Here is a 14,850-nt window from a genome sequence, read left to right as displayed (position 1 = left end):
GGAGGCTGAGGCCGGAGAATGGCGTGAACCCGGGAGGCGGAGCTTGCAGTGAGCTGAGATCCGGCCACTGCACTCCAGCCTGGGTGACAGAGCGAGACTCCGTCTCAAAAAAAAAAAAAAAAAAAAAGTTCCAGCTGACCAAGCATGGTGGTTCACACCTATAATCTCAGCACTTTAGAAGGCCAAGGTGGGAGGATCTCCCGGGCCCAGGAGGTAGAAGCTGCAGCAAGCTATGATAGCACCACTGCACTCCAACCTGGGCAACACAGAGAGGCTCCATCTCAAACAAAAAAAGTTCCAGCTCAAAGGAGCCAGATCCCAGCAGGCAAGAGGTCAGCAGTAGGGCAGACACCATTACAACAGTGGGCTCCAGAGCCTGCCCTGGGTCACACAGGGTCTTCAAGACCAGAAGCTGCTAGAAGACAAGAGAAAGGCATCGGGGTCTAACAGTGATGCCAGGGGCTGTAGGAGAGCCAACGGGACAGACGCCTGGTCTTCCAGAAGTTCTCTGCAGGAATGAAGGAGGGATGAGAAGAGATGGTAATACCGCCCCGTAACACGTGGCTGAGCATGTCACAACCTTCCAGAAACTTTCAGGGCCTCCCTGTTGACTACATCAGGATCCAGTTCAAACTCCTTGGCGGGGCCTCCAAAGACACAGACCCAACACAGCCACAAGTAGTTCAATCCTCCGCGTCTGAGAGGTGAGGCAGCTCAGACCTCCACATCTGCCCGGAGTTCCCTCTAACTGGAATGTCCTCCTCCTCCTTCACAGGTCGAGCACCCCTCATCCTTCAGGGCCAAGACGACTTCCAGCACCCCAGGGTTACAGGGGAGGAGCATGGGCTCTGAGGTCAGACCTACTCGTTCAAAACTCAGCTGTTCCACCCTCTGCTGCCTCCCCTACAAAATGCAGACGGTGACGGCCCCCATCTCATTGGGTGGTAGGAAAATTAAATACAGTAATTCATGAAAGCGCTTTGAACTGTGCCTGGCACACAGTAAGTGCTCAATAAACGGACTGTTGTTCCTATTGTCCTCTGGGCCCCTTTAGGGCCCTCTGTTTCCACCACAAGTAGGGCACTGTCTTGCACATATTTGTTACACATCGGGCTCCCTCTGCCAACCACCTTTTAGAAGGCTGCTCCCAGCACAGTGCAGGGCAGCATGGTCCTCCGTGAGTGCTTACTCCCTGGGGCTGCAGCGCCTGGGGCAGACCCCACACAGAGCTCTCCCAGGGGCCCAGCTATTGGCCTCCCAGAACTCCCACACCAAATCCGCAGTCTACAGGCCCAGAGCTGTGACTCGGTTTCAAAACAATACAAGGCTGTACCCTGCCTTGCCGGGGCTGTTTCCACTCCAGGGAATTTACAGAGAGAAATGAGCACAGCAGGGACTGGAAATAGCACTGAGCCCTTCTCGGGGTGAGAGACTGGGCAGGCCAGCCAGAGACCAGGAGCAAAACCTCTAAGACAGAGAGGGAGAAAACGACCTCCGGACAGAAGCCCCAGCTCACAGAACTCGGCCAACAGGAATGAACTAGGACAAGCGGCTCACTCACCCTTCTGCCTCGAAGCTCTTCTTTCCACTTGGTTGGAGAAATTCAGAAGGGGCTCCTTGCATAACCCACCACCACCGTGGGTGCAACAAACAAGACATCCAGAATCCACTGCACGAAGGCTTTTGGGGTAATTCACAGCGCCTTCTCCACCCACACTAGCTACTGGAGCCTCGTATCTGGACTGGGGTCACTAAATCAGTGTCCATCTTCCCAGCAGACTGGGAGCCCCTAGAAGGCAGGCACCAGGTCCCACTGACCATCACACTGCTATGCCCCAGCACAGTGCCTGGCACATAGATGCTCAGTAAGTTGCAAGATAAGATCTGGCAGCAAGAGAGAGTTCCTGGTTCAAGGATCCAGGCTTGCCACGGATCATGGAGAAGAGCGTCATGAATTCCCTCTGGGCCTCAGTTTACCACATCCACAAATAGGGACAACAACCGTTCCTTACTCACACAGCTGCTGTGCAAATTAACACAGGAAAATATACGTGGAAAGCACAAAAGCCTCAGATGAACGCCAGTCATCCTTCAGGCTTCAGCACAACCGTCTGTCTCCTTATGAGAGAGTCTCCTGTGGCCACGATCCTCCTTCCTGGGCACTAAACCTGCCCCTGTACTCCTTCTACTCCTTTGTTTGGTATTTTTCACATCACTGTGATCACCTGTTTCCAAGTCTGATTTCCCCCACGCTTGAGAGCTCCTTGATAGCTTGGGCATCAATTCCAGGTGCGCACACATACCTGGCTGCTGAGGCCCTCTCACCCCAGCGTCCCAGGTCCCAACTCTGATACGCACAGCACCCTAGACAAGGTTCCGAGGTGCAGAGCCTAGGGATCCTACCAAGGAAGCTGAATAAGGAGATGCAAAGGGACACTGTAGGCATAACCTGTCAACGAAGTCACACCTCTGAGACCTGCGCTGCCTCTGCAGGTGCAGGTGAGCTTGTTTGCTTGGCTGACTCTGCAGCGCAGGGCCTCCAGGGCACAGATTGCTGCTTCTTTCCTTACAAAAGCACCAGCAGTCAGATAAATAATACATGGCCTTCACCTCACCACAGGTATCAGGCATGCAAACACCTGCTTTGCCCCAAAATGCCCTGGAAGGGAGGGAGGAGTAAAATATCTGGCCTTATACAACACCCCCAGAGGAGATATGTTTTGGGAATCCATGCCCAACCCCCAGCCTAACTGCCTTGCTTTGGCCTGGAGCCACCCAGCACTGGAGGTAAGTGGATCCAAGCGAGGTACCAAGGGTGTGCCCGGGAAGGAAATGTACAATCCACGGGAAGGATACAGACACCCAAAACCAGTCTTTGGTTGGTCCCAGTTGGAGGCAAACATCTTTCGAGCCCCAGGTCCCAGTAGATCGCCTTCCAAACCTGAGGATCTGTGTGCCGGGCGTGTACACCCTCCACTCACGACGCAGCCCCGAAGGCCCCCCGCCGACCACCCTCCCAGGTCACTGCCACTCGCACAGGTCACGGACGCCTCCCCCACTCACTCGGCCGTGCCAGGCGCCAGCACACCCACCCAGGAGCACACAATCCCTCTTGCAAAGCGCCTGTCCATCCGCCTCCCTCTCCCGGGGCCACCCCCCGGGCAGGTCCGATTACACTCCAGGCGCTGCCCCCGCCACGTTGGCGTGGAAAGGGAGAGGGCACACCCACGGGCGACCTCGCGGGGAGGAGGGAAGGCACGGGTTGGGAGACAGATGCCCCCTCCCTCCGCGGCCGCGCCGGCCTCCTTAGTGCCCTCCCCGCCCGGGCGCCGGCGGCCGAAGCCGGGCGTCCCTCGCGCGGGCCTCTCCGAAACAAGCAGCCCCCCGCGCTTGGGAGTCGCAGTTCCCCCTTGGGGCTCCCGGGCGAGACCGGCCAGACAGGATACCTCAGGAGCCCATGGCGGTGGCGGCGTGTGCGGACGACGCGCGGCGGCCGGGCTCTGCGAGCGGGGCGGGCGGTAGGCGCCGCAGCCCTGGAGTCGCCGCCACCGCCGGCGCGTCCCGGGCCCAGTGGTGTGCTGCCGCGGCGCGCATGCGCACTGGGCTCGCCGCCGGGGAGGGCGGGGCGGCGAACGCGGCTGAGATCACTGCCTGGGCCTTAAAGGGGCCGCGCCCCGAACCCCAGCCGTCCGCCCCGCGGGTTGGGGCGCGACCCGCATTCTCCTGCCACTTACAAAACCAGCTACGACTGGCCCCCAACCTCGAGAACTTTCTGGGCTGCGATCTCTGTCCCTGACCCTCGCTGGTGCTTCACTTCTCTTAACCCTAATTTCCTCCATTTGAGCCTGTTTTGAAGATGAAACGAAATACAATGGCTATTTGTTGAGTGAAGGATGCGTGTGGAATTGTGGAATGAACGTGGACCGAGTGTTGTGTGCAATTAGGCCAGATGAAATTGCAAAGCACTGAAAGAGGCTCTTTCTTCCCACCCCACTTAGCAGCGATTCTTTCTTGCCCCATCTGGCTCTAGGCTGCCGAACTAGCAAAAGTCTTCAGACAGGGTTCAAGTCGCCTAGCCCATTTCTGTTTGCTAGGTCCAGACATGACCTAGGTTAATTGAACCAGATAAAATGCAATTATGTTCTGGCATTGATGTGCTCAAGATCCCCAAATGTATTGGTGTCTCCAGACTCCTCCCCTGAACTGTCTGCTCAACACTTCTTTCTTGGAGGTCCAGCAGGCATCTCAAAGTCAACGTGTCTGCAGCTGAGCCAACTGCACTTCCACACACACAACCCTGCTCCCTCTCAGCCTTGCCTTCATCAGCTGTTGACAATTCCATCCTTCCAGTCCCCAGGCCAGAACTCAGAGTCGGCTGTGAATGCCCCGCTTCTGCCCGCTACCCAGTAAGGCAGGCAGGAGGCCAGCAAAATAGATCTAGACTCTGACGTCTGCCCCTCCACCTCCAGTGCTACCACCCTGGTCCAGTATCTGCACAGGATTATTGCAAAGTTCTGCTAACCCATCTCCCTTGTTCCAACCCGGCCCTCTGATCCACCCTATCAATTCAGGGCTGAGGGAGATTCTTTTAAAATCTGCCAGACACGGTGGCTCACGCCTGTAATCCCAGCACTTTGTGAGGTCGGGTGGATCATTTAAGTCCAGGAGTTAGAGACCAGCCTGGCCAACATGGTGAAACCTAATCTCTGCTAAAAATACAAAAATCAGCTGGGTGTAGTGGTGCATGCCTGTAGTCCCAGCTACTCGGGAGGTTGAGGCATGACAACTGCTTGAACCTGGGAGGTGGAGGCTGGGTTGTGGTGAGCCAAGATCATGCCACTGCACTCCAACCTGGGTGACAAAATGAGAATCTGTCTCAAAAAATGAAATAAAATCTAAGTCAAAACATGGCACTTTTTTCCTCAAAACCGTCCATTGGCTCTCTATTTCGCTTTAAGTAAAAGCCTTACAAGTCCTTACAAATGCTTAATCTGACATTCTACTCTCCTGGGTATTCCTGACCTCATTCATCTCTTACCCTTTCCTTCCACACTGACCCCTTGCTGTTCCTAGAACAAGCTGAGCTCACTCAGCCCCGAGCCCCCTGCACTAGCTGTTCCCTCTGCTGTGATCGCTGTTTCCCCAGACACCAGAATGATTGCTCCATCACCTTCTTCAAGGGCTTGCTCAAATGTCCTCCACTCAGTGAGGCCTGCCCTGAGCACCCTAGTAAAACTACCAGACCCCTCGCATGCACTCTGTATTTCCCGTTACCAAGCCCTACTTTCCCTGTCACTTCATTTCTATCATATTATATAGTTTGCCTATTTCCCTGTGTGTCTTCTTCTAGTAGAACATACGATTTTTGGTTTTTGTTTTTTTGTTTTTGTTTTTGAGACAGTCTCACTCTGTCACCCAGGCTGGAGTGCAGTGGCACAATCTCAGGTTACTGTAACCTCCGCCACTCAGGCTCAAGTGATCCTCCCACCTCAGCCTCCTGATTAGCTGGGATAATAGGCATGTGCCACCATACCCGGCTAATTTTTGTATTTTTTCGTAGAGATGGGTTTTCGCTATGTTGCCAGGGCTGATCTTGAACTCCTGGGCTCAAAGCGATCACCCGTCTCGACCACTCAAAGTGCTGAGATTATGGGTGTGAGCCACCGCTTGCCTGGCCAGTAAATTCTGAGGACAAAGATTTTCATACTTTTTGGCTTTTTATTGTTGTTGTTTGAGATGGAGTCTCACTCTGTCACCCAGGCTGGAATGCAGTGGCTCAGTTTCGGCTCACTGCAGCCTCAACCTCCTGGGTTCAAGGGATTCTCTCGCCTGTGCCTCCCAAGTATCCGTTTTGTTTTCTGATGTAATCCCAATACTTAGTACAGGGTCTGGCATAGAGAACATGCCCCAAAAAGTAGGTATAACATGACCAGAGATCCCGTAATAGCAAAATCCTATAGAACAATTCCTCCCCAGCCCCAGGTAGGACATGCCTGGGGCTGTCCTAACGAGAGCAAGGCTTATCAATTGCATTGTAATGACTCGTTTATGACTTCCCAGCTCTCCCTCCCTACACACTAACCACCACATCTGCAATGCTAGTACAGAACACTTAGAGACCAGACACTATCTACCTTACACTTCCCCTCCAGGGCTTTCACTTCAGGGTCTTGGTTTCTGCTTAGGGGCAATCTTGGATCTCCACTTACAGAGGCCCCAGGCTGGCGGGTGGGGGGGCAGAGGCAGGTGGTGGGTATTTTTAGGCTTGGTTGCCAGGAAGGGGCTCAAAGACAGAAAGTCACCTGGTCTGAGTGATATGGCAGGCCAGCAGGTGGTATTGGGGGCCCTAGTGGGTGCTCCCTGTGGGAGGAAAAAAGCCCTCTCAAGACCTTTATTCAGGCTTTCCAAAATGAAGATAAACACCTCCCTTGCTATCTTCCTTCCCACCCCTCCTCCAGGCAACTACCCATCCTTTCTTTTAAGAGACAGGGTTTTGCTCTCTCACCCAGGCTGGGGTGCAGTGCTTTGATCATAGTTCACTGCAGCCTCAAACTCCTGGGCTCAAGTGATCCTCCACCTCGGCCTCCCAAGTAGCTAGGGCTACATGGGCATACCATCACACTCGGCTAATTTTCTATTTATTTATTTATTTATTGACAGAGTCTTGCTCTGTTGCCCAGGCTGGAATGCAGTAGTGCAATCTCGACTCACTGCAACCTCCCAGGTTCAAGCAATTCTCCTGCCTCAGCCTCCGGAGTAGCTGGGATTACAGGCACGCGCCACTACGACCAGCTAATTTTTGGGGGGTGTTTTTTGTTTGTTTGTTTGTTTTTTAGCAGAGTCGGAGTTTCACCATGTTGCCCAGGGTACTCTCGAACTCCTGAGCTCAGGCAATCTGCCCGCCTCAGTCTCCCCAAGTGCTAGGATTACAGGCGTGAGCCACCGCGCCTGGCCTAATTTTTTGTTTTTAATGTTTTTATAACGACAGGGTCTTGAACTCCTGGCCTCAAGCAATCCTTATGCCTCTGCCTTCCAAAGTGTTGGGATTGCAGATGTGCTCAGCATGCCTGGACTATTCTTTCTAATCAGGCTCAAAGATTCCACTTAAATTTGTCCCCTTTCCCCTCCACTGCCCTGGTTCAGTCTGCCTTAACTTCTGGACAATTATAATGGTTTCCCAGCCCCCTAGAATCACCTTTCCCCCTGCCCACAGGCTAATGAAGAAAGAATACTTTTCTCAATGCCCAGATCCACCCTTTTCAACGCAACTCAGCAAACAGCTACTCCTACTCTCCCTTCAAGGACCAAATCAGATATCACCTTTTTTTTTTTTTTTTTTTTTGAGATGTAGTCTCGCTCTGTCACCAGGCTGGAGTGCAGTGGCACGATCTTGGCTCACTGCAACCTCCACCTCCCAGATTCAAGCAATTTGCCTGCCCCAGCTTCATGAATAGCTGGGACTACAGGCGCGCACCACCAGGCCCAGCTAATTTTTGTATTTTTAGTAGAGATGGGGTTTCACCATGTTGGCCAGGAAGGTCTCTATCTCTTGAACTCATGATCCGCCTGCCTTGGCCTCCCAAAGTGCTGAGATTACAGGTGTGAGCCACCGTGCCTGGCATGGTTCCTTCTTGATCCCACCTCCCTCTCTATCCTCCAAATTCTGTTTTAATTAGTGTCTCCCTAACAAAAAATTGGAAATAACCTGAAAGTCATTGAAGAATGGTTAAGTAAATTGTGTAGATCCATGCCACGAATGGCATATTGTATAGATATTAATGTAGTCTCTCGACACATTACTAATCATTTCCTTATTGAGTGAAAAACGCAGTTACAAACTTATATGATAGCCTTTCTGAATGCTGTAAAAAAAAAAAAAAATGCTTAGGAGAAAGATTGGCTTTGGCTGGGCTGGGTGGCTCACGCCTGTAATCCCAACACTTTGGGAGGCCGAGGCGGGTGGATCACTTGAGGTCAGGAATTCGAGACCAGCTTGACCAACATGGTTAAACCCCCATCTCCACTAAAAATACAAAATTAGCTGGGCATGGTGGCACATGCCTGTAATCCCAGCTACTTGGGAGGCTGAAGCAGGAGAATCACTTGAACCTGGGAGGCAGAGGTTGCAGTGAGCTGAGATCACACCACTTCATTCCGGCCTGGGCAATAAGAGCGAAACTCTGTCTCAATAAAAAAAAGAAAAGAGGGCCGGGCGCGGTGGCTCAAGCCTGTAATCCCAGCACTTTGGGAGGCCGAGACGGGTGGATCACGAGGTCAGGAGATCGAGTCCAACCTGGCTAACACGGTGAAACCCCGTCTCTACTAAAAAAATACAAAAACCTAGCCGGGCGAGGTGGTGGGCGCCTGTAGTCCCAGCTACTCTGGAGGCTGAGGCAGGAGAATGGCATGAACCCGGGAGGCGGAGCTTGCAGTGAGCTGAGATCCGGCCACTGCACTCCAGCCTGGGCGACACAGCAAGACTCTGTCTCAAAAAAAAAAAAAAGAAAGAAAGAAAGATTGGCTTTGTTCCTTCTCCACTCCCACTGTTTCACTTGACTGGTCTTAAAAAATAATAATAGAAAAGATTGGAAGGAAATATAACAAAATGCCAATAGTAGATTGTTCTAAGTGGTAAGATTATGAACATTGGGCTATCTTATTCTTTTAATTTTATTTTCATTTTTGCTTCTCTGTATTTTCCAAAAAGTGTTTCAAAAAGCATATTATGTTTTCAGAAAGAAAAAAAAAATGTTAAGGCTCACACTTGTAATCCCAGCACTTTGGGAGGACAAGGTGGGCAGATCACTTGAGGTCAGGAGTTTGAGACCAGCCTGGCCAACACAGTGAAACCCCATCTCTACTAAAAATACAAAATTAGCTGGGTGTAGTGATGTATGCCTGTAATCCCAGCTATTTAGGAGGCTGAGGCAGGAGAATCGCTTGAACCTGGGAGGCAGAGGTTGCAGTGAGCCAAGATCGCGCCATTGCAATGCAGCCGGGGCAACAAGAGCAAAACGCTGTCTCAAAAATAAAATAACGAACTAAAAAAGGGGAATTTATGGGTTTACTTAATTAAGAAATTCAAAGCAGGGCTGGATTTGAGACCTCACACAGTGTCACTGGGATGCTATTTCTCTCCGTCTCTTGCTGTGTGTATGTGTGTTTGTGTGTGTGTTGGCCCCATTCCCATGTGGCCTTTTCTCCCCAGTGGCAGAGAGAGCATCTTTTTCCCAAGAATTCCAAGATATGTCCCACAGTCACCTCTGATTGGCCCAGCTTGAGTCCCATCTCTGAGCCAATCATTGTAGCCAGGAAATGCAGGGCATCAATTGGCCAGGCCTGGATCACAGCCCCACCCTGGAGCCAGTGGGTGGAGTCAGCCCCTTCAGAACCAAATGTACTGGAAAGGAGGCATGAGTACCTAAAGAAAAATGAGGTTCCATGACCAGAAAAACTGGGAAAGAGTGCTGGGGGAAAAAAAAAAACAACAAAAACTCAGATGTTCTGCCTCTCTGGGATTTTAAGTGGCTCTCCAAGGGTCATCCAGAAGGAAGATCAGGGACAGGGCTGAGATGTGACCTCACCCAGAGCAGAGATGGAAGGACCTAGGACAGAGCCATCAGCATAGGGTGGCTCTTTGGAGGCCTTTAGCCTGTGCAATCGTCAATGGCCTGGTCAAATCCCAGCTCCACCACTGACAGGCTGTGAGATTCTGGGCAAATCTTGTAAGCCTCAATAAGCCGCAATTTCTTTCTTTCCTTTTTTTTTTTTTTTTTTTTTTTTTGAGACAGAGTTTCACTCTTTTTGCCCAGGCTGGAGTGCAGTGGTACGATCTTGGCTCACTGCAACCTCCGCCTTTCGGTTTCAAGCGATTCTCCTGCCTCAGCCTCCTGAGTAGCTGGGATTACAGGCGCCCACCACCACTCCCGGCTAATTTTTGTGTTTTTAATAGAGATGGGATTTCACCATGTTGGCCAGGCTGGTCTCAAACTCCTGACCTCGTGATCTGCCCACCTCGGCCTCTCAAAGTGCTGGGATTACAGGTTTGAGTCACTGCACCCGGCCAAAAATCCGAAATTGCTGTGTAGAAGTGAAAATAGAAACAGGCCCAAAAGGCCAGTTCTGTTGTTGTTGTTGATTTTTTGTTTTTTTTTTTTGAAACGGGGTCTCTCTCTTTCTCTCTGTCGCCCAGGCTGGAGTTTAGTGGCATGATCATGGCTCACTGAAACCTTGAACTCTTGGGCACACACAATCCTCCTGCCTTGGCCTCCTGAGTAGCTGAGACTACAGGTACATACCACCAGGCCCAACTAGTTTTTTTCTTTTCTTTCCTTATTATTTATTTATTTATTTATTTAGAGACAGGGTCTTGCTATGTTGACTAGGCTGTTTTCAAACTCCTGGCCTCAAGTGATCCTCCTGCTTTGACCTCTCAAAGTGCTAAGATTAGAGGCATGAGCCACTGTGCCTGGCCAGTGCATCAGTTTTTTTTTTTTTTTTTTTTTTTTTTTTTTTTTTTTTTTTTTTTTGAGACGGAGTCTCGCTGTGCTCCCAGGCTGGAGTGCAGTGGCGCGATCTCGGCTCACTGCAAGCTCCGCCTCCCGGGTTCACGCCATTCTCCCGCCTCAGCCTCCCAAGTAGCTGAGACTACAGGCGCCCGCCACCACGCCCGGCTAGTTTTTTTTTTTGTATTTTTAGTAGAGACGGGGTTTCACCATGTTAGCCAGGATAGTCTCGATGTCCTGACCTCGTGATCCACCCGCCTCGGCCTCCCAAAGTGCTGGGATTACAGGCTTGAGCCACCGCGCCCGGCCCAGTGCATCAGTTTTTAAGCAAATCTGCCCCTCACACTGTCACCAATGATTGTATTTCCAACAGCCATGTGGTGTCTAGTATCACAGCCTTGATGCTGCTGTTCCCATCACCTAAAACACACTCTTTCTCACTGCTGTCTCCATCCCTTTCTTTCTCCTAGTTAATTCCTACCCTTTCTTCAGGTCCCTGATAAAACTTTCATTCTCCCTGTCACCAAGTGGGAAAAAAAATATATCATGCAGAATAATGCATACTGGATGCCTCACTAATGCAATTCTTTTTTTTTTTTAAGACAGAGTCTTGGCCGGGCACAGTGGCTCACAACCTGTAATCGTAGCACTTTGGGAGCCAAGGCAGACAGATCACGAGGTCAAGAAATCGAGACCATCCTGACCAACATGGTAAAACCCGTCTTTACTAAAAATACAAAAATTAGCCAGGCGTGGTGGCGGGCACCTGTAATCCCAGCTACCCGGGAGGCTGAGGTGGGAGAATTTCTTGAACCCGGGAGGCGGAGGTTGCAGTGAACCAAGATCACACCACTGCACTCCAGCCTGGACCACAGAGTGAGACTCCATCTTTTTTTTTTGGCGGGGGAGGACAGAGTCTCACTCTGTGGCCCAGGCTGGAGTGCAGTGGTGCGATCTCGGCTCACTGCAACCTCCGCCTCCTGGGTTCAAGCAATTCTCCCGCCTCAGCCTCCCAAGTAGCTGGGACTATAGGTACGCGCCACCATGCCTGGCTAAGTTTTCGTTTGTTTGTTTGTTTTGAGATGAAGTCTCACTCTGTCGCCCAGGCTGGAGTGCAGTGGTGGGATCTCAGCTCACTTCAACCTCTGCCTCCCAGATTTAAGCAATTCTCCTGCCTCAGCCTCCTGAGTAGCTGGGATTACAGACACATGCCACCACACCCAGCTAATTTTTGTATTTTTAGTAGAGACAGGGTTTCTAGGTGTTGGTGAGGCTGGTCTCGAACTCTTGACCTTGCGATCCGCCCGACTTGACTTTCCAAAGTGCTGGGATTACAGGCGTGAGCCACTGCACTCAGCCAGCTAATTTTTTTTTTTTTTAGAAAAGACGGGTTTCACCATGTTGGCCAAGCTGGTCTCGAACTCCTGACTTCAAGTGATCTACCTGCCTCAGCCTCCCAAAGTGCTGGGATTACAGGCATGAGCCACCGCTCCCAGCCATTAATGCAAATATTTATATGTGATTTTATTTATGTATTTGTTTGTTTTCATTTTTATTTTTTAATTTTTTTATTTTGGTTTTTTTTTTTTTTTTTTTTTTTTGAGACAGAGTCTTGCTCTGTCGCCCAGGCTGGAGTGCAGTGGCGCGATCTCCACTCACTGCAAGCCCCGCCTCCTGGGTTCATGCCATTCTCCTGCCTCAGCCTCCCATGTAGCTGCGACTACGGGCGCCCGCCACAACGCCCGGCTAATTTTTGTATTTTTAGTAGAGAACGGGTTTCACTGTGTTAGCCAGGATAGTCTCGATCTCCTGACCTCGTGATCCGCCCATCTCGGCCTCCCAAAGTGCTGGGATTATGGGCATGAGCCACCGTTCCCGGCCCATTTTTATTTTTTGAGACAGAGTCTTGCTCTGTCACCCAGGCTGGAGTGCAGTGGCATGATCTCAGCTCACCGCAACCTCTGCCTCCTGGGTTCAGGGTATTCTCCTGTCTCAGCTTCCCTAGTAGCTGGGACTACAGGTGCCTGCCACCACGCCTGTCTAATTTTTGCATTTTTAGTAGAGATGGGGTTTCACTGTATTGGTCAGGCTGGTCTTGAACTCCTGACCTTCTGATCCACCCACCTTGGCCTCCCAAAGTGCTGGGATTACAGGTGTGAGCCACCGGGCCCAGACTTGTGTGTGATTTTCAACATACAAGAAATTTCTGAAAGTCAGGAGAACGGGTGCTTACACAAGCAGAGGGCAAAAGGGACTGGATCTTAATCATCCTTTTGTTCCCAGAACCTTACACACAGGGGATGAGTGTTCTTCCTGACACGCAGGAAGATGATGAGTGTCCTTCATCATCTTCATCACTGCTGCTATTCTTTGAGCATTCATTATGTGGCAGGCAATGTAAACCAAGATCTTGTGAGTGCCACCTGGCAGATGAGGAAACTGAGGCACAGAGAGGCAATGTGACTTGACCAAGGTCACACCTGTGCAGCCTGTTTGTTAAATGAACACGGGAACCCATGCCAGCACCCCCTTGGTGGAAATCAGCCAGCAACAGAAAATGCTTCCAACTTCATGCAGCCCTTCTTGTTGGGGTGGTGACATTCAGGATATCAATGGCCATCAGCAAGCAGAACAAGGCCATTCCTAGTGGGTGCGCTACCTGGGATGTGTGTGTGTGAGTGAATCAGGGATGCAGCTGGTGGTGATTCACAGATTGCTGTGTAAGGAGCCTGAGTAGGAGACACAAGAGAGAGGAAGCTTCCTTTCTCTGTCTCTCTCAGTTGCACACATGACCTGGGACTCCATCATTGGTGAGATGAGTCCCACTTCAAACTTATGTAACCAACAAACAAGCAAACAAAAACAGGCCAAAGAGAAGGATTTCCTATCAGTTTTCCTGGAATCACCAGAAAGATGTTTCAGATTCTTTACAAAATCCCAGGATGTAGTCACCTGTCCAGGACATGCCATCAGGAAAGGGAGGTCCACCTTTGAGTCAGGGGCATACAGGGAGCTGGGGAGGCTGGCCCAGGCTGGAGTGCAATGACACAATCCCAGCTCACTGCAACTTCTGCCTCCCAGGTTCAAGTGATTCTCTTGCCTCAGCCTCCCAAGTAGCTGGGACTACAGGCACGCACCACCATGCCCAGCTGATTTTTATATTTTCAGTAGAGACGGGATTTCACTGTGTTGACCAGGCTGGTCTCAAACTCATGACCTCATGATCTGCCCACCTCAGTCTCCCAAAGTGCTGGGATTACTGGCGTGAGCCACCGCCCCCAGCAAGGTCCTGGATTTTCTCAGGGAAGCTGCAACAGGGAAGCTGCAGTGACTCATCAGGTCTCAGGCCTGCCCTTGGTAAACCTGCATAGGGTGACTTCAAAGTTAATTACACTACGTGCTTTCAAGATGCTGGGATGAAAGGCCTTGGGAGGCATAATTACTTGAGAAGACATTCTTCAAGGGCCCTGGAGGAGCCCAGGTTACTCTCTGTAGGCATCCTTTGCCCCAGGTGGGCTTTTTTTTTTTTTTTTTTTTTTTTTTTGAGACGCAACCTTGCTCTGTCACCCAGGCTGGAGTGCAGTGGCGCAATCTCAGCTCACTGCAACCTCTGCCTCCTGGGTTCAAGCAATTCTCCTGTCTCAGCCTTCCAAGTAGCTGGAACTACAGGTGTGTGCCACCACGTCCACCTAATTTTTGTATTTTTAGTAGAGACAGGGTTTCACCATGTTGGCCAGGCTGGTGTCTAACTCCTGACCTCAGGTAATCTGCCTGCCTCGGCCTCCCAAAGTGCTGGGATTACAGGTGTGAGGTTGGCCTTCTTTTTTTTTTTTTTTTTTTTGAGACGGAGTCTTGCTCTGTCGCCCGGGCTGGAGTGCAGTGGCCGGATCTCAGCTCACTGCAAGCTCCGCCTCCCGGGTTTACGCCATTCTCCTGCCTCAGCCTCCTGAGTAGCTGGGACTACAGGCGCCTGCCACCTCGCCCGGCTAGTTTTTTGTATTTTTTAGTAGAGACGGGGTTTCACCGTGTGAGCCAGGATGGTCTCGATCTCCTGACCTCGTGATCCGCCCGTCTCGGCCTCCCAAAGTGCTGGGATTACAGGCTTGAGCCACCGCGCCCGGCCAAGGTTGGCCTTCTTAAAGGGGCAGTACTCCTCCCACAGCTTCAGGACTGAGCCCTCTGCTCATCCCATCAGCCTCTCCTGCACGGGCAACCTTGGTGAAGTCAAGCCCTCGATGTGCACCTTCCCTGAACCTCAGTAGGCTACGGGACACCGCTTCACATGGGCCACTTGAAAGGATAGAGAGCTGCCGTTGGTGCCCCAGGCTAGGGTGAAAGAAGAAGG

At 51.3% G+C, this 14,850-nt stretch overlaps 1 protein-coding gene across 4 annotated transcripts in view; it reads right to left on the bottom strand.

Annotated features, from left to right (window-relative positions):
• Positions 1-3,601, bottom strand: part of TMEM184B (transmembrane protein 184B) — a 55,707-nt gene extending 52,106 nt beyond the window's left edge. The window contains exon 1 of one of the 4 annotated variants that reach the window (XM_025398078.1): positions 3,447-3,601. Coding sequence is in view for 2 of the 4 variants with exons in the window: in XM_025398076.1 (XP_025253861.1) it covers positions 3,064-3,131 (68 nt within the window). In the remaining 2 variants the exon portion in view is untranslated. Of the gene's footprint in view, positions 1-3,063; positions 3,222-3,446 lie in introns of those variants that run through there. The other 3 variants (XM_025398077.1, XM_025398076.1, XM_025398075.1) reach the window with 3 other exon arrangements.
• Positions 3,602-14,850: the final 11,249 nt, after the last annotated feature.

Source organism: Theropithecus gelada, chromosome 10 (genome assembly GCF_003255815.1).
Source record: "Theropithecus gelada isolate Dixy chromosome 10, Tgel_1.0, whole genome shotgun sequence".
Lineage (NCBI taxonomy): Eukaryota > Metazoa > Chordata > Mammalia > Primates > Cercopithecidae > Theropithecus > Theropithecus gelada.
The sequence above is the reverse complement of the archived record's forward strand: the minus strand, read 5'-3'. Positions and strand labels throughout refer to the sequence as shown.